Below are 21,263 nucleotides of genomic sequence, written 5' to 3' on the forward strand. Positions count from 1 at the left end.
TTAATTACATGCAATCAAAATTGATGCTTACGGTAAAGGAGGCTACATTTTGTGTATCGAGGCAACAGTGGCAGCCCTCATGTATGGAACAAATAGATGCGCATCCCTTGGTGATGATCATGGGGAGATTAGAAGAATTGGATAAAACTTGTTAGCTTTTGCCTTATAAACCCTGTTTTCATGGAAGAGGATGCTATCTTGTGCTCTGTTACTTAAAATAACTGTGTAGATAAGATTTAATGCTTTTACCATCATTCTTCTAATCCATTCTTGTCAGAAAGAGATCTGTGGTGCTGATATTGTCTTTTTATTGCCTCAGAAATGGTAATTTGTCAAGTGGTTTCATATAAAAAGGATGCTAAAACTTAAGAACATACTCGTAAGCTGGAAACATATAATTTGGCTAATGGAGATTGCTAGTCATAGATAATAATCAAGATATTAGTAACTCAAGGCCAGTGTAAAGCTGTTTAACATTACTAACTTAACTAAAGTGAAGAGAAAAGACTGTCCCTTAGAGGTAATTTCATAGAATACCAGTTATATAAAGTTAGAGAGACAGCACAGGGACCCAATAATCTAAGAGGAGTGTCTATTCTTGATTTAAGCCATGGATGGTTGTGGTTCCTATTCTTCATATATGCCAAACCAACTATTGATCAGTATGTAGAGATAATTTTAGAATTTAGAACTTGTTCTGAAAATTTTGTTTAAATTCTTTCTTGCATTGTCTCCTAGGCACATCTTTATAGTAGTTTCTCTCTCTTTGCAGTGAAGTATCTGGTTATCACCCCTGGTGAAGCTTTGGCCGTGGCAGTTTTTAAAAGTTGGTTCAGTGGTTTTGTTGTTGTTGTTTTGTTTTTTTTTTTTGTTCTTTTTCTCATTAATCAACATTCCTACCTTTAACTACAGTAGGGTCTATGGCAACCAACCTCTTTTGTTCTTATATTACTTTTTTCTTATGAACGATTTCAAGTTAGCATCTTGATATATCAGAGTGTCTGAATATCAGACTATTTCCACTCAACTTAACTTTTCAAGAAGTTAAATGTTTTACTTTTAATCCTTTTTTCCTGAATTCTAAGCAGAATTCAGAAATATCACTATGTTTATGTAAGTATATGCAGCCTAAGTGACATATGTAATTACTTGAATTTGTCTCTGTGAAGCTTCATGTAGTTTATTATGAAATGGTTTTGAATAAAAAATAGAGATGTTTAACTATAGCCTTATAGAAATTTAATTGTGTTTATGTAACTCTTGTGGATCTTTTTTTAAAATATATTTTTATTTTCCATGTTTACATTCCAAAAGCTTTCCTCTTTCCCAGCCCCCCACCCCATATGTCCCATAAGTCCTCTTTTCTCCATCCATTCTCCTATCTTTCCCCCTCCCCTTTCTCTATCCTGGTACTCCCCTACAATACTGGATCAAGCCTTTCCAGGATCAGGGCCCTCTTCTTCCTTCTTCATGGGAATCATTTGATATGCTAATTGTATCTTCAGTATTCAGAGCTTCAGGGCTAATTAATATCCACTTATCAATGACTGCATTCCATGTGTATTCTTTTGTGATTGTGATTCTTTTGTGATCCTCGCTTAGGATGATATTTTCTAGTTCCAACCACTTGCCTAAAAAAAAATCATGAATTCGTTGTTTTTAATTGCTGAATAGTATTCCATTGTGTATATATACTACATTTTCTGTATCCATTCCTCCATTGAAGAATATCTGGGTTCTTTCCAGCTTCTGGCTACTATAAATAAGGCTGCTATGAACATAGTGGAGGGCTAATATCCAATATATACAAAGAACTCAAGAAGCTAGACCCCAGGGAACCAAATAGCCCTATTAAAAATGGGGTACAAATCTAAACAAAGAATTTTCACCTGAAGAAATTCAGATGGCCGAGAAGCACCTTGAGAAATGCTCAACATCATTAGTCATTAGGGAAATGCAAATCAAAACAACCCTGAGATTTCACCTCACACCAGTCAGAATGGCTAAGGTTAAAAACTCAGGAGACAGCAGGTGTTGGCGAGGATGTGGAAAAAGAGGAACACTCCTTCACTGCTGGTGGGATTGTAAGATGGTACAACCACTAAGGAAATCAGTGTGGCGGTTCCTAAGAAGACTGGACATGACACTTCCAGAGGACCCCGCTATACCTCTCCTGGGCGTATACCCAGAGGATTCCCCAACTCTTGTGTATCTTTGTACAGTCATTCTAGGTCCAAAGATGTCATGTATCCTCTGATAAATCTTAGTATGTCCATGGATTATTAGTGATGTTTGTTTGATGATTAAAGACTTATATTGATCAGTATTGGTTACATATCAAGAAGACCCTCATGACACCTTTGAGCCCTTCAGAACAAAACTCTGTTCTCAGATGTGAGAAACAGAGGCGTCCTTTGCTTGCAAATACTAATATTTGAAATATTGTTCATTCTGTGTATTTCATGTTTCATGGATTTCTTACTTCCAGTTATATTGAACAATTGAAGAGATTCTGGGAAAGCAGTCTGTCTCCAGGACTTGCAAATTAATTTTGATACAGCAGAAGGAAGATAATCTCTTTTAATGAGTAATTATATTCTCTACCACATACCTCACATAGAGCATGTGTGTACATATATCTGTATGCACACACACACACATAATATAGTATACTAGTTAAGATTTGGAGTCTAGATTTGGACTTGATGTTCTGACTTAGTTATAGTGGACAGTCAGGGTAACCTTTGTGTCTTTGAATATCCTTATCTGTAACTTGAGAAGAAAAATAGTACCCACTTCAATTTTTGAAAATTAGGTGTTTATAGGTTAGCTCACAGGTGTTGAATCAGTATGCATTATTTCAACGGAAACATATTTTGTGATGCTTTAGTGATAAAATAGCCACTAGTATATATACATACTTCAATGAAATAAATTTATAGCTAGCAGCAAACTACAGTGACTTCATTCTGTACTTGTACAAAATTGTTTGCTTCAGTGTGTGGCATGCAAAATCCTGAAAGAGTTAAAATTTTTCCTTGTTTTTCAGGCTTTAATTTAGGCTCATTTTTATACAAAAACTGTTAGCCTGGGTAAAGCTGCACCTTGAACACTTATGTAAACTGAGTTTTTCAAAGTATATTAAAATTTGCCATAGTCTTCCCTTGACGATTGAGAGATTTGCATCTGGTAGCGATTCACTCAGCCGAATGGAAGGTCACGCTCCTTAGAGTGCTGATAAGCGGACACATGACATTTGCAAAGAGCAGTGTGCCTACTCGAGTGCCAGGGCAAACTGGAGAAAATTCTGTGCTTCTGATTTCATCAGAAACGTAGGGAATATTGCAAATGACACTACCAAATCAACTGTAAATAGATGATAATTTGATTGACATCTGGAAAGCTGTCACTGACTGAGCAGCCCATAACAGGAACATTTACTGAGTGCAAAGGCAGCTTTCAAATAAATCACATTTTGTCCAGTGGGACCCAGCCAGATTATAATTGCATGTCCTTCCCTTCATTGCAAATTCCCTATTACCATTACCAGCAGTGTCTCATTTAAAGGAAGGTTGTCTTCCAAATATTCAGAGTGTCTCATGTTAACTCGTCACCTCCCTCCTTGAAGGCTTGCTATTTTCTGGAAAATCCAGCCATTGCTTCCCTTCATTCTAAAAAACTCATTAACTTTGCCTTTGTGTGTGTGTGTGTGTGTGTGTGTGTGTATGTGTGTGTGTGTGTCTGTGTGTGTCTGTGTGTGTCTGTGTGTCTGTGTAGAGGTACATATTATAAATTGTTTGGTGACATGATGGAAGTTAGGGTCTAAAGACATTTTAGCATGATTTTGTTATAGTCCTTAGAATTGTGTACTCTATTGTTTTTAAATAAACAGCATTTTGGCAATGGTCATTTTTGAAGTATCAGTACTTCAAAACTGAATGAGCACTTGGCTCCTCCCACTTGGAAATGTACAAGGTGCCCGTCGGGGCCTAGTGTTAGTTCTTGGACCCTGGGTCGTTCAATCCCAGATGCTTGGGAATATTGGGATACAGCGGCAAAAGCACATACCATTTACAGGTCCAGTTGCAGAGACAGTGTATGAAGTGAGAGACACTTGAGACATTATTAAGGCAGTGTTGACAAGTTAGTCTAGTTTGTTCTTTAAAAGCCAATGAGGTATTAATACCTGGTTAATAAGCTCATCCTGTAGTACAAAGTTATCTAGCCTCATTCTCCAAGTCAGCTGCTTTCCATTGATCAAGAAAAAAGAAAGAAACACTGTTCTTATTTGGTCTAGTTCTTTCTTGCTTCTAAATTTGGCTAACATACTCTGGCCTCAGGATAATATATCAGAGGTACTGATCAGAGTCTTTGTTTTAGAATCTCAAAGTAATGTGTTTTCATAAAAACATTTTTGATTTCCTGCTCGTAGGCATAAGAAGTACCCACCAGAGAAGGATAATGTGAAGCAAGTTGCTCCTACTCTAGGAGTGGCCTCTCTTGTTCAAACAGAATAGAACCTGAAGGTTCTGTTGCTAGTCAGGACCAATGTGCCTTTGCCTTGCACCAAGCTCTCTATGTCACAAACAATCAAGGAACCATCTCTGGCTGTACAGATGTAGTTGCTTATTGTAGCCCCAGTGAAAGAACATGGGAGCCAAGATCTTGCTAATTGTAGTGAGCCTGCCTGCATTGTGAGTGTCAGATGATTTGACAGGACTGACATGCAGCTAAATGGAATAGGAAAAGACACGGCCGTGGACTGTTGGTCCATTAGTTTGCCCAGGCATCTTGTTTTACTAAGGAGCTCTCTAATGGTTTCTCGGCAATAATTACTCTCTCTCTTCCTCATGGTATTCAACATGACAGGCACTTGCCAAAGTCACAGCTAATATATTTGCACTCTAACAGGCCCCAATGCTGGGTCTCCTTGAGTACTTTGGCTAAGATATGAGTGATGTCTATGCTTTTTTTTTTCTTGAGAAAAATCTCTAATGCAGAAGACAACTGTTTTATTTTGGATATTAAGCAGGTATGTGGTGTGGCATGAGTGCTTGAGAAAAGAAAATGATGCATTAGCTGTGAACTCCCCATTGTATGTCTTGTGTATTAGTAGTTGATGATATTGAAACAGAGGAAAACTTTTATGGGCTGATTTACTTACACAGTGATAATTCAGACTTGATCCAGAAGCACAGATAGGGAGGGGGTTTCCATAGACATGAACTTCCAGGCAAATGTCTTGAAAGTACACAGTATGGGATGATTCTTTCATTTCAGATGATGTGCAATCGGGAAGTAGTTTTCCTACTTCCCACACTTTCCTCCAGTTTTTTAAACCAAAGAAGGCATCTTAGAGTAATTTAGCTTAAAAAAATGTTCTTCAGGTCACTTCTTTTTGATATGTAGTTGATTTCCCCTATAGCAAGATTTACTTTTTGGAAGTCAGTTTGAACTTCTATATTAAGTATTTTTGTTTAGTTAATAATTATTGGATTCTTTTGAGATTCCTAACACAGTTTGTTAGTGTATAGCTTTGGAAAACAGTGTATGTCATAGTCCTGCACAGTGACATGATCATTTTTCTTACAATCTTTGAATGGTATGGTCATAAAATAATCCTTGTGCTAGAAAATACAAGAGGAAGAAGAAATACATGCGTAGAGGCTATGATTTGGGTTTCAGTGTCTCTTCTTCATATTCATGTATTTGTAGGAGGGTGGTCCTACTCAGAAGTTTAATCAGATTAAAGATCCCTGTTTATTTTTAATTTTTTATTTTTTTTTTAAGATCCCTGTTTATAAACTCTTTAGAGGGGTGAAGAAATAAGCAACAACTCGATTTCAGATACTTATTTTTTCAACATACAGCTATCTCTTAGAACAGTTTCTTACTTTTTAAAAAAAGTACTTATGTTTTGCTGTATCAGAAAGAAGAGAAAAAATCTTAGAAACATATTAAGCATATGATGAAATTGAAAGGGTTCTGAAGAATCCTTTAGAATCTGTTTTCTTTGTGCAGGTACCAGATGTTGATGTTGGCAGCACTTATGAGGGTCACAGGACATTAAAAATCACTAGGCTGGGGTGAATAAAATTCCAGGTCTGTTGCACTGAAAATTATTTAAAACTTGTGTTTGTTTACTCAGTGGTAAGTAGTACAAAAAGCATTTTTTTCTATATGAGTGTGTTTTAAACAGGTACCTTTGACATACATACATGATCAATGAAAATGTTTAAAACACATTTGTGTCCCAGGGGCTCCTATCACTGCAGGCCGCTGGTTCCGTTGAAGTCCATTTTCACATGTGCAGAGCTGATCACGCTGCACTTGACCTTCCTTGTAAGTTATTTGTTTCATGTACTAGAGGGCTAAGGCTACATAGCTGTGCAAGAAGAGGGAAAAGGCGTACGTGCTACACTTAGGTAGTATTTCCTTAGTGTTCTCTGACAGTAATTTTGAGAAGAAAAGAGGACTTTTTATGCCCACCCCCACTTTTGGGACTGAGCTAAGTTTCTCATTGATAAAATAATTAAGAGTTTATAGTTTCAATGCTAAAATAGAAAGTAAAAAACTGGTTTTGAGGAACAAAACCAATTCCAACAGGGGGTACCTCTCTGTACTCACTGTAGATTCTTATTTATTCTTGTTTTATGGGTGTCACACTTGAGTAGTTAGGTTGCCTCCTTTCTTAGTTTTCCAAAGGAGTTTAATACATAGATCCTCCAGTTTGCCTTGTTTCTTTAGTTAGGAGTTTGAACCAATGCTGTAAGTGCAACGAAATCCATTTCTTCTAGTCTGTGTTATCTATCTTATTACCGTCCATTACGATAGTATTCCAGCTTTCTGTGGGAAGGGAAGTATTTTGAATAGTCTGTCAGAGGAAATGGCTAGGAGGAAAAGCAGATCTCAGCAGCTCTCATTTCTGGGATTACGGCTGACTTCTTCCTTTTTAGCACACCTTTCAGGTTGTGTATAATTATACAGAGTGGAAATAAGAAAAATAGTATGTGTGATGAAGTTAATTTTTATACACCAAAGAAGTCCAGATGTTGCTTGTTCTGTTTGTAGATCCTGGTGCCTTGGTTTCATTCAATGACAAAGAGAGGTGTGGTGTTATTTGTGCTCTCATGTCGCTAAACCTCAGGAACATGCCAGGACATTTAGATTGAATTGTTATGTGAACATCACTGAATAGTCTTCACAGTCCTAGATGGTGTGGCCTGTTCCTTAAGGTTATGTGATACATTATCTTGCTCCTAAGTCACAAGACTATACAGCGTATTTCTGTTCTGCATATTGTAGTCAACCGGAACTGATATTTTTATATTTAAAAACATCTGAACACAGAAAAGATACAAAAAGAACACAGTAGAAATGCTGAAAATCAAGCATACATAGGGTGCACTTCTATGAGTGGAGTTTACAAACCTAAAGCCGTGGGTGAGTTGGTGAGTGAATGGTGTGTGACTTTGAGGACCTGGGGCATTATAACAAACTACTGTAGACTTTGTAAGCCCTCTGCACTTAGTTCGGTTTTTTAATTAGTTGTATTCTTTATTTACATTTCAAATGTTGTCCCCATTCCTGGTTCTGCTTTCCCCCAAAACTCCCTAATCCTTCCCCCCTCCCCTTGCTTACCAACCCACACACTTCATCTTCCCTGTCCTATCATTCCCCTATACTAGGGCATCTCGCCTTCTCAGGACCAAGGGCTCTTCTCCCTTTGGTGTCCAACAAGCCATCCTCAGCTACATATGCATCTGTAGCCCTGGGCCCCTCCATGTGTACTCTTTGGTTGGTGGTTTAGTTCCTGGGAGCTCTGGGAGTACTGGGTAGTTCTTTAGTAATTAATCAAGTTACTGAATCTTTGCATTTTATAAAACTTATTTTTAAATGTTTGAATCTTATACTTAGATTAATATATGGATACATTGTACAAGATTATTTGACTGTTGTCAAGACATTTTTCATTTAAAACCTTTTTCTGATTAAAAACTAATATAAGAGCTGAAGTCTAAACAATGTCAGGATCATATCTTGTCATCCTGGAAAGTCGTCCGTGGGTGTGACAAGATGGAGATGCCCATTTGCGTAGCACCGTCTCTCAAGCCCTTCTGAGGACTGCCTCCTCCTCAGGCACAAATGTGTCTGTAGTAGTTTTTCTGGTTTCTCTCTTCTTCTTCTTTTTAATCATAGATTTATTTGTAAGCAGATAATTTACCATCAATATTTTGCTCCAACAATAAGGCCTTTGTTTTCTTGTCCTTCAGTTTCTTTTTTTTTCTTTTTCAACTATGTGTACATTAGATCATCTTATAAACATTGCTTCATGTCAATCTGTGGGACCACCGTGTTCTCATGGTCCATTGTCAAATGAAGCATTGTCTGAACAAGCTAGCTGTCACACACAGCCATTTGATGTTTAGATTGGTAGTGTATATAGCCACAGATCCTATATCCATAGGGTTTCTGATCACCAAGTACAGAATGTTTTAAACTGATGTATTTTAACTTACCATTGCTGTGATAATTACGACATAGGTCTTTTATATATTATATACATACCTATGTATGTATAAATTTATTATATTTACTTGTATTTATATTGCTAATCAGTATACTTATGTAAAGGAAACAGACTTACATGGTAGGCAGCATTGAGGGGGAATTTTAGAATGCCTTTGTCACGTCTGTAGTTTAGTGGAGTGTGTAAAATAAACAATGCCTACTGTGTGATGAACGCCAAAGAGCTAATCAATTATGGATATTACTCCTGGTTAGAACTCATGTAAGCTGTCCTGTATTATAGTTACTTGGAAAGATGTATAGAAGCCTAATGTTTTGTGTGGGTAAATTTGTTTTGTAACCTGTGAAATGTGTTCCTGGGGATAGTGCATCTAACCTCTGAACTTTCCACTCATTGTCTATGCAGTGAGGATTCCAATAATGCTTTTCTTTTGGATGATATGAGGATATAGGAATACCTTTTGTAAATTTATATGCAGTTTGCTAATTTACTAATGTATTCTTGCCAAATGACCTAAATTAGAAGGAGGGTGATTTGGATCAAGTCCCTGAGCTCACTGTCTAGAGTCAGATTACATTTGTCCATTCTACTTGGAAGAGGTGTGTGTGTGTGTGGGGGGGGCATCAAAGATGTATGATTTTAATCTTATTTTTGTTAGAGGCTATGACTACTCTAACCCCCATAGCTTCAATTAAAAAACTTGAAAATAGTTCATTTTCTATTCTAATTACTTGGCAGAAATTTAGAATAGCAAGAAACTAGTAACAACCAAATCTTTCCTTTGCACTTACAGATCAACAGAAGAGATTCTTGGGTCCTAGAGACCAAAGAAAGAATCAGCAGGAATGCCCAGGGTGAATGATGGATTGCAGAGCCTGGCTGGTAATTACTTTCACTGAGCTAAAACATTAACTTGATACATGGGAGCAAGGCCAGATGAAAATCGGGAGGTGGACCTCTTCCTCCCCATGGAATGCCCATACTTGCCTTGTGGAGGTAGTTGTTTCTTTGGTGGGAGAGTCCAGCTCAGCTTCCTTTCCCGAGGCTCAGCATGGATTTTCGTCTACCACCCCGGTAGACAAGGAGTGGTACCCTTGTTTTGGCCATTGTAATGATAGGTGTTTAAGTCATCCTGCTTTCTGAGATGGCAAGAACTCACAGTTTCTCAAGACTTTTCAGTAGGATACCCGATAACAGAGAATTTCTCCTCTTGGGGTTCAGCTTTTTTGTATTTTTTTTTCATAATGTGGGCTCTGGAACCCACATGGTTGATAAGCATTTTAGCATTAACTTAGCTTTTGGAATTTTGTAACATGGCTACTGAACAGATTCCTTACACTGAGCTAGAGAATACTGTTCTCTTCAGAAGAGCCAGGGGATATTTTTAATGACATATAATAGTTATTAATACTTCACTACTTTGCTATCTAGGAAAGATTGTGATGTGCTTATGACACCATGTATGTTTTCATTCATGCATGGTTTCAGATGGCCATAGAATGTAAAGTATGTGAGAACTCATTCAGTGCCACTGTGCTCTCTGTGACTACCGTCTCAGCATACAGTACACTTGAACTTGAATTTTCTGAGTTTAAGTTGATTATTACCTCATGGGAATAATAGTTATTGTTTTGAGAGACTTAGAGTAGATTAGATCTTAAAATCTATACTAAAGATAGAAATGGCACTAGATGATGAACTCTCCCGTATTGTTTCTTTTATTTTAATCATGCTCCATTTCTCCAACCACGATGTTTTGTGCTGGTCAGGAAGTTCTCTGTTGTGTGCCATATTGTTGAAAGTCTAACTTTCTGATATCAGAGTCCATGGTTTCTTGCCATCCGCCGAACAGGCTGACCTGAACATCTATTGCCATGCTAGCCACAATGGGTACTTACTAATCTAGCCGGCAATTGTGGGCATGCACTACAGTCAGTGAAAAGGATGCTTATCAGTCATGTTGTTTTTGACATCCATGGAGAGCCAGAAAGGCAGATAATGGATATTGAATTTACAGATGCTCTATTTCTAATGTTAGATTGTGTTTTGTGTATTTATGAGTTAGTTATATTTCTGACATATAAACATTTCTCACATGTGATTTTACAGATATATTCTCTTGCAACAGACATTCTGTGGAAGCATGATTTTGTTGTTGAAACATCTACCATTCTTTGCTTTCTTAGACGTCTGAATTGAAGGTGTACTATTTTGAGTATCTATAAATACTCAGTCTAGCTAGCATAAGCGTTTAAGTTGAAAGGCTTCAATTATAAAAAAGATTCCTTTAAAGAGCTGATTTTTGTGGAATTTTTAAGTAACATGAGAATATTATTGATAAAAGGAACTTTTATTAAACACTGTTAGTTTCTGTGGGATGTACTTGTTGACTCATTGACAGCATGGAATACTGGTTTGGTAGTTTATCTATTTTCTTTACTTACGTGCTTTGAGAGTTGGTGTATTGTTTTTTCAAACCTTCATTGTCACAAACTTGGAGCACAGGGCTGGAGATGGTTCAGTGGTTAAAGACACTGTTCCTCTGGAAGAGGAGTAATCTGGGGTTTGATTTCCAGCACCCAGGGTGGCTCACAACTGTCTGTAACAGGCACTCGTGGTGCACATATATCTATGTAAGCAAAGCACCCATTCACATAAAATAAAATAAATGCAATTTTTGAGTGAGGGTGCTATCTTTTTTGAAAGATTCCTAATCTTGAAGTGACCTGTTCTATTTTTTTTTACCACAACATTTTCCTCAACCCCATTTCCTATATTACAGAAGGACCAAGTCATGGCATAAGGAAAATTGGAAAGTTTTTGTTTTTATACTAGCATTTTCTGTAGTTAGACTTGTAAATCATGTCTTTACTGGCTTCTATAAATCTCAGGCCCTTGGGAATGAAACCCATGACGTGTCTTACTTCAAAAGGTGAGAAAACAAGGAACTCAAATGTTCTCTGCAGCAGAGCTGTGTTCATGCCCCTCCTTAGCATCATCACCTGGGGAAGTGAGGAACAGCATTCCCATCCACCTCTTACCGGCAGTGACTTGCATGGCTTGGAGGAAGCTTTGGGACTGAGCAGAGGTTTATAACTACTGCTGTCTGGCCTTCTTTGACCATTGTTTCCCCTTCCAGGATTCCTGTAACTGTCAGCTGATGGTTCATACTCCCAAATGTTTCTAATACTGCAATGATGTCAGAAGTATTTTTTTTAAAGGCTAGGATTAGCAGTTACAGTTTTTCTTCAAACATCTTTGGAGTGGAGAAACTTCTGTCAAACGTGGAGCCCTCTTTTCCTCTTTTCTATCTTCCTGCAGTTTTCCCACTTCTTTTGCTAACTTATTCCACCTACATTGCTTTGGAATCCCCACCCTACAAAAATTAGTCAACATTGATTATATCAATTATACTCTGTCTCCACTTTGGCACCACTCTTTCTGTGGATCTTTATTGAGCATTGCATCTTCCTTAAGTTAGTTAAAGGCCTCAGGGAGGTTGAAAATTGGTCTAGACAGTGGATGAATCCTGTGAAGGGTGATTCAAGTCTTGGGGTTTTCCTGAGATAGGTCCTGATTTAGACCTGGTAATATTTGAATGCCTGAGGTAAAGGCATTAAGTGTCAGAACAGATGCTTCAATGGAAAGAACAAGCTACAGGGCACAGGAAGAGAAGATGATTGTGTTCTGTAGGGGGTATGTGCTATATAGTTCAGCTTAAAATTAAGAAAGACTTCATACATTTACATTCATACTTGTTTCCATGCTTAGGGTAGATGCTGTCTGTATGACATAGGAGGGTTTCTGATAGGCTCAGAAGCTTTTTACTCTCTGGCTTTTAAGGTAATAGGATTTCATCATTGTCTTAGTCACTTTTATATTCGTGTGTTAAAATACCATGACCCAGGTAACTTGCAACATTTTTTTGAGGTTCATAGTTTTAGAGGGTTAGAGTCCATGACCAGTGTGGTAGTGCGTATGGCATCAGGAGGCAAGCATGGTGCCCGGGGAACACTCTTCCATTCTTGGTCAGAGTGCAAACTTGTACAACTACTTTGGAAGTCAATATGGATGTTTCTCAGAAAATTTGGAATTGATTTACTTTAAGACACAGCTATACCACTCCTGGGCATATACCCAAAGACACTCCATCTTACCACAAAGACACTTGCTCAACTATGTTTATAGCTGCTTTATTCATAATAGTCAGACTCTGGAAACAACCTAGATTTTCCTCAACCAAAGAATGGATAAAGGAAATATACACTTAAACAATGGAGTATTACTCAGATGTTAAAAAATGACAATGTGAAATTTTCAGACAAATAGATTAGACTACAAACCAACCAACCAACCAACCAACCAACCAACCAACCAACCAACCAACCAAAAATACCATGATCCTTAGCAAGGCAACACAGACCCAGAAAGGCAAGCATGATATATACTCACTTGTAAGTGGATATTAGTTGTTAAGGATAATCATACTGCAAGTCAAAAACCCAGAGAGGGTAAGTAACAAGGAGAGAGGACTGTGGTGGGCGTGGGTACATGGATCTTCTGGAAAGGGAAAACAGAATTTGTAGGTGGACCAGGGGCAGGTAGGAATAGGAACAGGATTGACACTATTTTTCAAGGAAAGGAAAAGTTGCCTAATCAAGAAAGGACAGTTCATTTATCAAATACATACATACATACATACATACATACATACATACATACATACATACATACGTACGTACATACGTACATATATACATACATCATGCAAAATTCATTGACTGATCTAAATCCCTATATTCTTCCCTCAACCCTAATTCCCCATAGCAAAGACTTACTACAGAGAGGAGTGGGCCATACTGGAAAGTGTAAAATTAATGATAACATAGACTATTGTTCTGATTGCTTTTGTTGGCTGAGAAATTCAGCTTTTTAAAAGCTGGGTTGAGTCTTACAGTAGGAAAATAGTTCCCTGTCCTCTGATCTTTCTGTTATGTAATGGTAAAGTGTTTTCTTAGCCACCGCTGGATAATGATGCAACTGTCTCTTTTACTTCCACAGAACAACCCCTTCACAGTTTTCAAATAGATACTTAAAAATAATCAAGGCAAATACTTGTACCTAATGTGAAAACACTGATGCCTATGCCTGCCCCGTCTTTCCTGGGGGCATGTTGTAGACTAGGAGCATGAAAGCCCTAGCTCTCAACAAAGAGAGAGATGCCTCGTGATTTTAGTCATGGAGATGAACAGCCTTGAGAGTAGGCACTGGACCAAGTTTTCTCCAGTGCTTCCTGAGAGGAACTATGCTAGGAGAGGGTAGTGATTACTTCCTATCTGAAATTTAGAAAATTAACTGCTTGCAATAAGGCTGTGGAGCTCAAAAAGGCAATGAGACAGCCCTACCTTCTGAGGGAGACTCTTACCACAGTAAGAGGCCGAAGCTGTGATGGATACCCAACACTGGGCATCACCTCTGACCTACTGTTTTATTATCTTACGTTCCCTTCCTGGAATTCGCATCCTCGATGCAGAAGCTACAGAGCTACCATCAGCTTATGCTGGGTCTGCCTGCCATTGTGAATTCTGACTCAAAACGGAACATATATATTCCTCCTTCTCTTCTGTCTTTAGGTTGCTGGCCAGAGCTAAATATGCTTTCTCTAGTCCTTTAGGTCTCCTTTTCTTTAAAGCTTTTGTGTCTGCCCTGTAGCTGTTATCTGCCAGGTGGCTGACCTCCATGTTGGCTTAACTCAAACCCTTCCCTGTTCAATTCTGTGACCGCTGCTGAGGTTTACAGCTTACCTGCTTTCAAGTTTCTCTTTTCAATTTTAGTAAAATTGTCTTTGAACATCTAACAACAAGAAGTCACACCATGCATTCCATTTCTATAGAATTTATTTATTTATTTATTTATTTATTTATTTATTTATTTATTTATTTATTTATTGTTGCAATACTTGGTTGGCAAGCTCTCCTTTCTGGTGAGATGGCAAAGTAGACAGAGTTTTCCCCACATGGAAGCCCACTGATGGTGAAGTTGCCTTATTAACTGCCTTGATTTTACTTCTTGTGTCACCTTCATGGAAGATGTGTTAGAGTAAACCGTTATTATGTCTCCTGCTGCTTACAAACTGAGTCTCTTTTTCTCAGTCATCTTACTTCTGCTTTGGGTTGTTATGATGACAGAGGAAGCATGTTTTGAGAAACATGAAAAGCCATTGTCATTCTGAGAGCAGTTAGTTAGTTTTCATTGTGTTCCTTTAGCCTGCCGTGTTTGCTTTAGTGTCTGAGTTTGGTGACAGTTCTGTTATTATATTAAAGATGTTTCCTGCCATACATTTTCCATTTCAGTTACGAAAACTCACTTTATTTCCTAAGATGAATTATAATTAGGATTGTTTGGTACTGAGACTCTTTTCCTCACTTAATACCCCTAATGAGATACAAATGTTCTAAATGTCCTTATGAGCGGATTATATTTAGAGAGGAATCCACTTATTTTAGTTAACTAATCCCTTTGCTCCTGTATCACACATCCTTATTAGGCCCTCACGTTCCTGCTCCTTATGGAATTCTTGTGAGATCAGACCTCTGCAAGCAGTATGATTAACTTTCAGGGTCAGAGGTATTGAAAATGTCAGTGGAATTTGTTGATGCTCCATACCTTGTTGTAACAGCACTCTTCTTAGACACATTAATGATAAATACAAGACTTTTTCTAGTCTTACAAAGCAAATTTTTTTAGTGATCTTCTTGTATTTATGTCAGTTTTCCATAGAATAAAATAATGGACTTATTTTGAATTTTTTTCACTCTGTTCTCCTGCCACCCTTAGTATCTTGGAATGGTTTTTCTAACTCAATGGGTCATTGTTTGTTGTACTTGATGTCCCAGGAGAGCAAACTGTGTGTGGTGTTGAACATCACTAAGTGATATCTGTGCAACATCTAGGGATCAGTACTGGGTACCCTTCCTGATGACTGTGTTTATTTTGTACAGAAAGCAGAGAGAAATAGCATTTTGAACAGCTTGATTTGTAAAGTTGCTTTTTGAGTTCAAATCCTGGCTTTATTGCTTACTGTTGACCTACCTGTAGATGAATTATTGGACTTCCTTATTCTCTGGCATTCTGCTATACATACAGGTGATTATAATGCTACTTGCCTTGTGGGTGGCTACGAGGATTCTGTGAGCACATTAGAGAATAGTACCAGTTGCAGTCGCTGTGTATATTTGTATGATAGTGTCTGGTTGAATTTCTACAAGTATTGTCTAATATTATTCTCTCTTGGTCCATTCAACCAATGAAAAAATATTACTGACTTTGTAAAAGGAATGTCATAAAAATATAATAGTACCCATAATTTTGTTACTGGTATCAGAGTTGGAATTGTAGGACAAATTTCTTCTCATCTATTAATCTAGATGGAATTGCGTCTTCAGGAACCTCCCCACTTCTTTGATTATTATAAGATGTAGGAAGGTACTCAAGTTCTATTTCTTAAATCTGTGGTGATTCAGTTCATTCATTTTAAAATTACTTTAAGTATAATTGTTTCTTCTTTTACATGACTTTGGCTTTTACTTGCCATGGTTAATTAACACCAGTTCCCTATCAGTAGAGTCTAATTATATCAGAAGTCATGTTAATGAGTTATGATTCACTGTATTAGTGGTGTTAGTTCTTTCTTTTGGTTTATGAGCAGACAGGCATGTAGTTATGTTGTCCCCTTGTCTTTGATAAACTCATGTGACAGGTCAAAAGAAGTGATAATAGAAAAGAAATCTGTCAAGAAAGCTCAAAGTGAAGCAAAGAAAAAGTATTCACACTGAAAATAAGATTTGAACTAATTATAAACAGGATTCCTGGAACAGGGTAACTGACCAAGGGCACATCAAGGCTCTCACTGGTGTCAGAACTGTGTGGAGTTGGGAAAGCAAAGAATTCATCAAGCCACAGAAGAGCTACCTAGTGAGCACTATGCACTGTTCAATATAGTGTTCTTGTTTGTAAATTAAACAACACACCTTGAAAGTACCCCTATGTGATGGAAAAAATAACGTCTATTCTCCTGCCCGTTATTGGTATCACCAATATTTTTCTCACCCCTGTAGTTTAGTCTTTTCGGAATGTGATACAAATGTAAATCATACAGTGTGTATTTGTAAGTGTGGTGGTTTCATTTGAGATTCATGACTGTTGTTGCATGTAAGAACCTTTGGGGTTTAAGCCAAACTGTAAGACTTGCCTGAAGATAGAGTAGGGAGGGCTCTTATTGTAACCTGGCTAGGCTCTGGTCGGGAGTACACATTCAACATGCAGCGTGAGTCCTGGCTTCAAGAATCCTGTGGGAGCTGAAACATGTCTCAGCTGAGGCCCTTAGGAGCTGCCACAGGTGGTGGGGGGGACTGGCCTAGTGTGGTGAGGAGAGAGGATTATCCAGAGGTGAAGCCCAGCAGGCTATGGAGCATGTGAGGAAGTTACTTTCTCCCATTCTTCTCTGCTCTTTGCCTAAATTACTTTTCTGGCATTACTTTTCTGATTTTGCTTCATTACATGGCTCCTTTTCTTTCCATTCCACCTCGTCACCACAGTAATGTGTTTCCAGTACTGGTACCACACTTTGGATCACTCCTGTTGTTAAATCAGGTGTCATGTTTATAGGGACCAATCTTTGCTGCCTTCTGGCGATGGCAATGCCATTGTGCTCCTGAATTCACACTGTTGTACATGTGGGGAAGGGGCTTGTGCGGCCTCGTGATGAGCTGTTGGCAGTTAATGGTTGCTAGAAGAGGAAGAATCATTCTTCTCATAATTATAGCCATTGCCAAATTGCCCATGCTTCAATAAATAACCACTAACTCATGCCCCTGCAAGCAACCTTAATTAAATTGAGTTGGTTACAGAAAAAAAAAAGACAAAGAAAAAAAGAGAGGAAAGGAAAGAAAAGGAAGAAGGATATGAAAATGGGAGAAGTGAGAATGAGGGGGCTCAGTGTTGGGAGATGATAATGGGGTTAAAATGACTAAAATTCAATATAACGCATGTATAAAGTTGTTAAAGAATAATGAAAAGGGACCTATCTCAGTTTATCTGAAGTTTTCCATTGCTTCCCACAGGGAACAACAGCATAAATGTCACTGAGATGTTGGTGAATTGGGGGCCCCTTAGAGCTGCAAGTCAAGGGTTCGGTAGTCCCAAACCAGTTATAGGCTCTTTTGTAAAGATCTTGGTAAATCTTCTACCAATTGGGATTCTATGGATTTTTTTTAACATTTATTTTTAGTACTGGGGAATCAAACCCAGAGTTCATTATATAGTCATGTATTTTCCAAGTGTCCATCAACTGAAACATACTCCCTGTTCCTGGGACCATATTTTTAAAGGTACAGTACACAAACTAGATTGAACTCTGTGGCAAAGACATAATGGTGAAGTAATGAAGCATTGGTAATTCTTGGGCCATGATCAACTAACTCATCCTTTGTGTAATCCTCATCAGCAGACTCCTGAAGCTGCATCAAGCTAAGTAGGAGATTCTAGCTTGATTAATAGTTGTCTGTCTGTGGCATAGGGGTTGAAGTACTGTAAGAGGTGGTATTCAGAATAGCTGTACTTCCCACAAAAACATTTACCAAAAGGTAGTTTGTTCATATAAATACTCATGCTGGAAAGATACTATCATTAATTACAAAATAGTAACTAGAGTTATAGCTGAAGTACATTTTATACTTAGGGATAGGTTCATCAGAGAAAAGACGGTTTCTTGTCTGTTATAGGCAGGAAACTGAGGCAAGGGCAATTTAGCCTGAGGTCTGATCGCTGGTGGTAGGGGAACAGAGACTCACACTCAGGCAGTCTGCTTGAGACTCTGTATTCTGCTGTGTATATGTGTGGCCTTCGGAGTTCTAGCATATTAGTGAGTGCCTGAAGGACGCTCAGGAAACTCATTGTGTGTCCTTCATTTTAAGAGCAAGGTCTTCAGGAGACTTTAAGATGATCATGGTGAGTTGGAGTAAACTCGATTATCCTGCCAGAGGCCCTGGTCGCTGAAGGAGGTGTTAGGTTGGCTTGTTGCTGGTCTCATGTCAGGGGACAGAGAGATGCCGCTCATCTAGGAAGACTCACGAAATTGGCGTTCCTTTCTATTCTATGCCTTGGCCCTGGCCCTCTCTTGCCTGGGAATACGTTAATTTGTTCTCTTCCTGTGCTCTCTGCCACTTATTTTTCCCAGGGAGCCTGGAATCCCCATTATCTTTTCTAGGCTGCCCTCTCTATTTGCTTGACCCATCCACCAGGTCTCTGTATGTAAAGTACTGTTCTAGCTGCTGCCAGATACCCATGCTCCTGGCTTGCTTTCTATTGTGTTAAACATCGCTTGTGGGCACTTGTGGGGGAAGGCCTTCCTTGGCTTACACATTCCAGATCACTGTCCATCACTGACGATGTCAGAGCAGGAGCTCCAGCAGGAACAGAGATGGGAACCTCAGCAGAACGACACTTGCTGCTTGCTCCCAGGCCCATGTTCAGTTACCTTTCTCATACCTCCCAGGACCACCTGCCTACAGATGGCACTGCCTGCTGTGGTCTGGGCCTTCCATGTAGCTCAGCCCCCAAGAAGCTGTCACATAGACATGCCTACAAACCAAACTGATAGGAGTCATTCAGTTCATTCTTCCCCAGTGACTAGTGTGTGTCAAGCTGACAAAAGCTAACCCTCATGCCAGGTATGAAGGAGAATACCAGTGCATTATATTCACTAGTCGCTGACTTTTTCCTCCATATTTTCTACAATTAAGAATGTCCTTCTCAATTTCAACTCAAAATACCTGAAAAGAGTCCTTGTTTAGTTAAGAGAGAGTAAATTTCCCCAGGTAAGTTCCCATATGTTTTCTGTAAAAACCAGCACACACTTTCTTTGTATTTCACCTCCGTCGATGAGAGTCTTAGAACAGTAATCAGCCAGGATAAGCCACTCAGCTCCTGTTGCCTTGCATTTTGTTGGGCAATTTTAGCTATTTTTTTTTTTTTTGGTGCTATTCAGAAGAGTCTGCTTCTTGTCACAACACTGGCATCCCAGGTTCTGTGATCCTTTTCTTTGCAGGTCCTGGAGCAGTTGAACTGTAGGTCTGCTCACCTAAGTAGGTACAATGGTACAAGATGCTCGGGAGGGGGGTGTGTGGTTCCATTCCGGTTCCGGTTCTGGTTCCGGGAAGGCCTGGTAGTGTGTGCACATGGCCACTGCTTTTGTAAGGTTGGCATGTGTGTGTTTATATCCCCCAGGCCTCTGTTCTTCCCTTCCCTTCTAGAGCCTTTCCCTCCTTTTGTTGGCCCTTTACTCCATATTTGGGGCTTTGTGCATGCTAAGTGTGCACACAACTGTCTATGTGTAGCAATAGCCCTGCATGCTTTCTCTTACAGCTTTTTATGGTTTATCCAAGGAGTGGCTAAAGGACCTGGTAAATGTATGCTCCTCCTTCCCTCTGCCTCTTCCTTCTCTTCCCTCCTGCTCCCCTCTCTTCCTTCTTTCCTCCTCCTTCCCTCTTCCTTTGCATCCATTTAGTTCCATCTCTGGCTCAAGAATGTGTTCTTGAATAGCTCCTTCAAGAAGTAAACAGTGCGAACCTTAGTGCATCTTAGTTCATGACCCATTTATGTGTTTGTGGCCCAAATCCTTCCATGTGTGATATTACCTTCTTAGAATAATTGAGGCCTTCGTGAAATACAGAATAGCTGTGTGCCCTGTCAGATAGGATGTGAAGGCCCTGTGGAATCCTTTGCTAGTGGGATACTTTAAGGCACATTTGCACTACACTGAAGGCTTAAGTATGGGCCCAAGTTTAACCTTATCTCTTAGGTTAATGGGTTCGGCACAGTTTGTTTAAGGTCCTAGGCCTTTCTGTGAACTGAAAACGTGCTCTTTTCCCCCCAAAAGTCCCCACTGTAGAAGTGCGGATTCTGTGCTAACATCCAGCTCTCACCGTTCGGACATTAAATACAGTGTTTTCATTTCACGTCCTTTGCAGCTGCTTCCCCTTTGAATGTCTTTTGAACCCTGAGTTGTAGTGGCTGGAGCTGGAGGGCTGGGGTTGGTTGGTGGTGCATTTTTATCCCTGCTCAGAGCCCTTTCTTGGCGTGTTACCTTGCTGCTCAGGTCGCCTTCAGTTTCTCTACAGGACAGTCTTCTTGGGGTTGGAGACTTCAAAGAAAATCTTCTGACAGTGTCGTTGCTCTTCGTTGGGCAACCTCCTCAGCTGTGTAGCCAGAGCCTCTTTTGAGTGTAGGGCAGCTTACCTGTCTGCATTCACTTTTCTCTGATAGTCTTTACCTGTTTGGTACCAGGCTTAGTGTTCCCTAGTTTCTTAATCTTGTCCTTTCCTTATCACAATTGTTCCTTTAGTAGAGTTGCTAGTATATTTATGTACTGCTCTGAACTAGGTTTTAAAGTCCTGGAAGAACTTTAGCCAGGTATGGTAGAGGCACTGTATAGACCTTTTATGGTGACATAGACCTGCAGATTCCATGCTGAGAGGTAGAACAGGTTACCCTCATTCACAGGATAACCTAATTTAAGATTACCTTCAGCTATACAGTGAGTTCAAGACTACCCTGGCTATTTGAGGCCCTGCATCAAAACAAACACTTGCAATAAAGATTTTATACATTTAAAAGGATTTTAATATTTCTGTCTGGAAAGATTACCACTATTCTTTTGGCTAATTGTGTTGTC

General features: G+C 39.0%; 1 protein-coding gene across 17 annotated transcripts in view; it reads left to right on the forward strand.

The window, feature by feature from the left end:
• LOC127696398 (uncharacterized) overlaps positions 1-21,263 on the forward strand; it is an 837,478-nt gene that overhangs the window by 36,842 nt on the left and 779,373 nt on the right. For 16 of the 17 annotated variants that reach the window (XM_052199097.1, XM_052199098.1, XM_052199112.1 and 13 more), the window contains exon 2: positions 9,324-9,412. The exons of the other annotated variant lie outside the window; for it this stretch is intronic. In XM_052199097.1, the coding sequence (XP_052055057.1) occupies positions 9,376-9,412 (37 nt within the window). In that variant the 5' untranslated portion in view covers positions 9,324-9,375. The remainder of the gene's footprint in view (positions 1-9,323; positions 9,413-21,263) is intronic. 17 annotated transcript variants of the gene reach the window in all.

Source organism: Apodemus sylvaticus, chromosome 11 (assembly GCF_947179515.1).
Source record: "Apodemus sylvaticus chromosome 11, mApoSyl1.1, whole genome shotgun sequence".
Classification (NCBI taxonomy): domain Eukaryota; kingdom Metazoa; phylum Chordata; class Mammalia; order Rodentia; family Muridae; genus Apodemus; species Apodemus sylvaticus.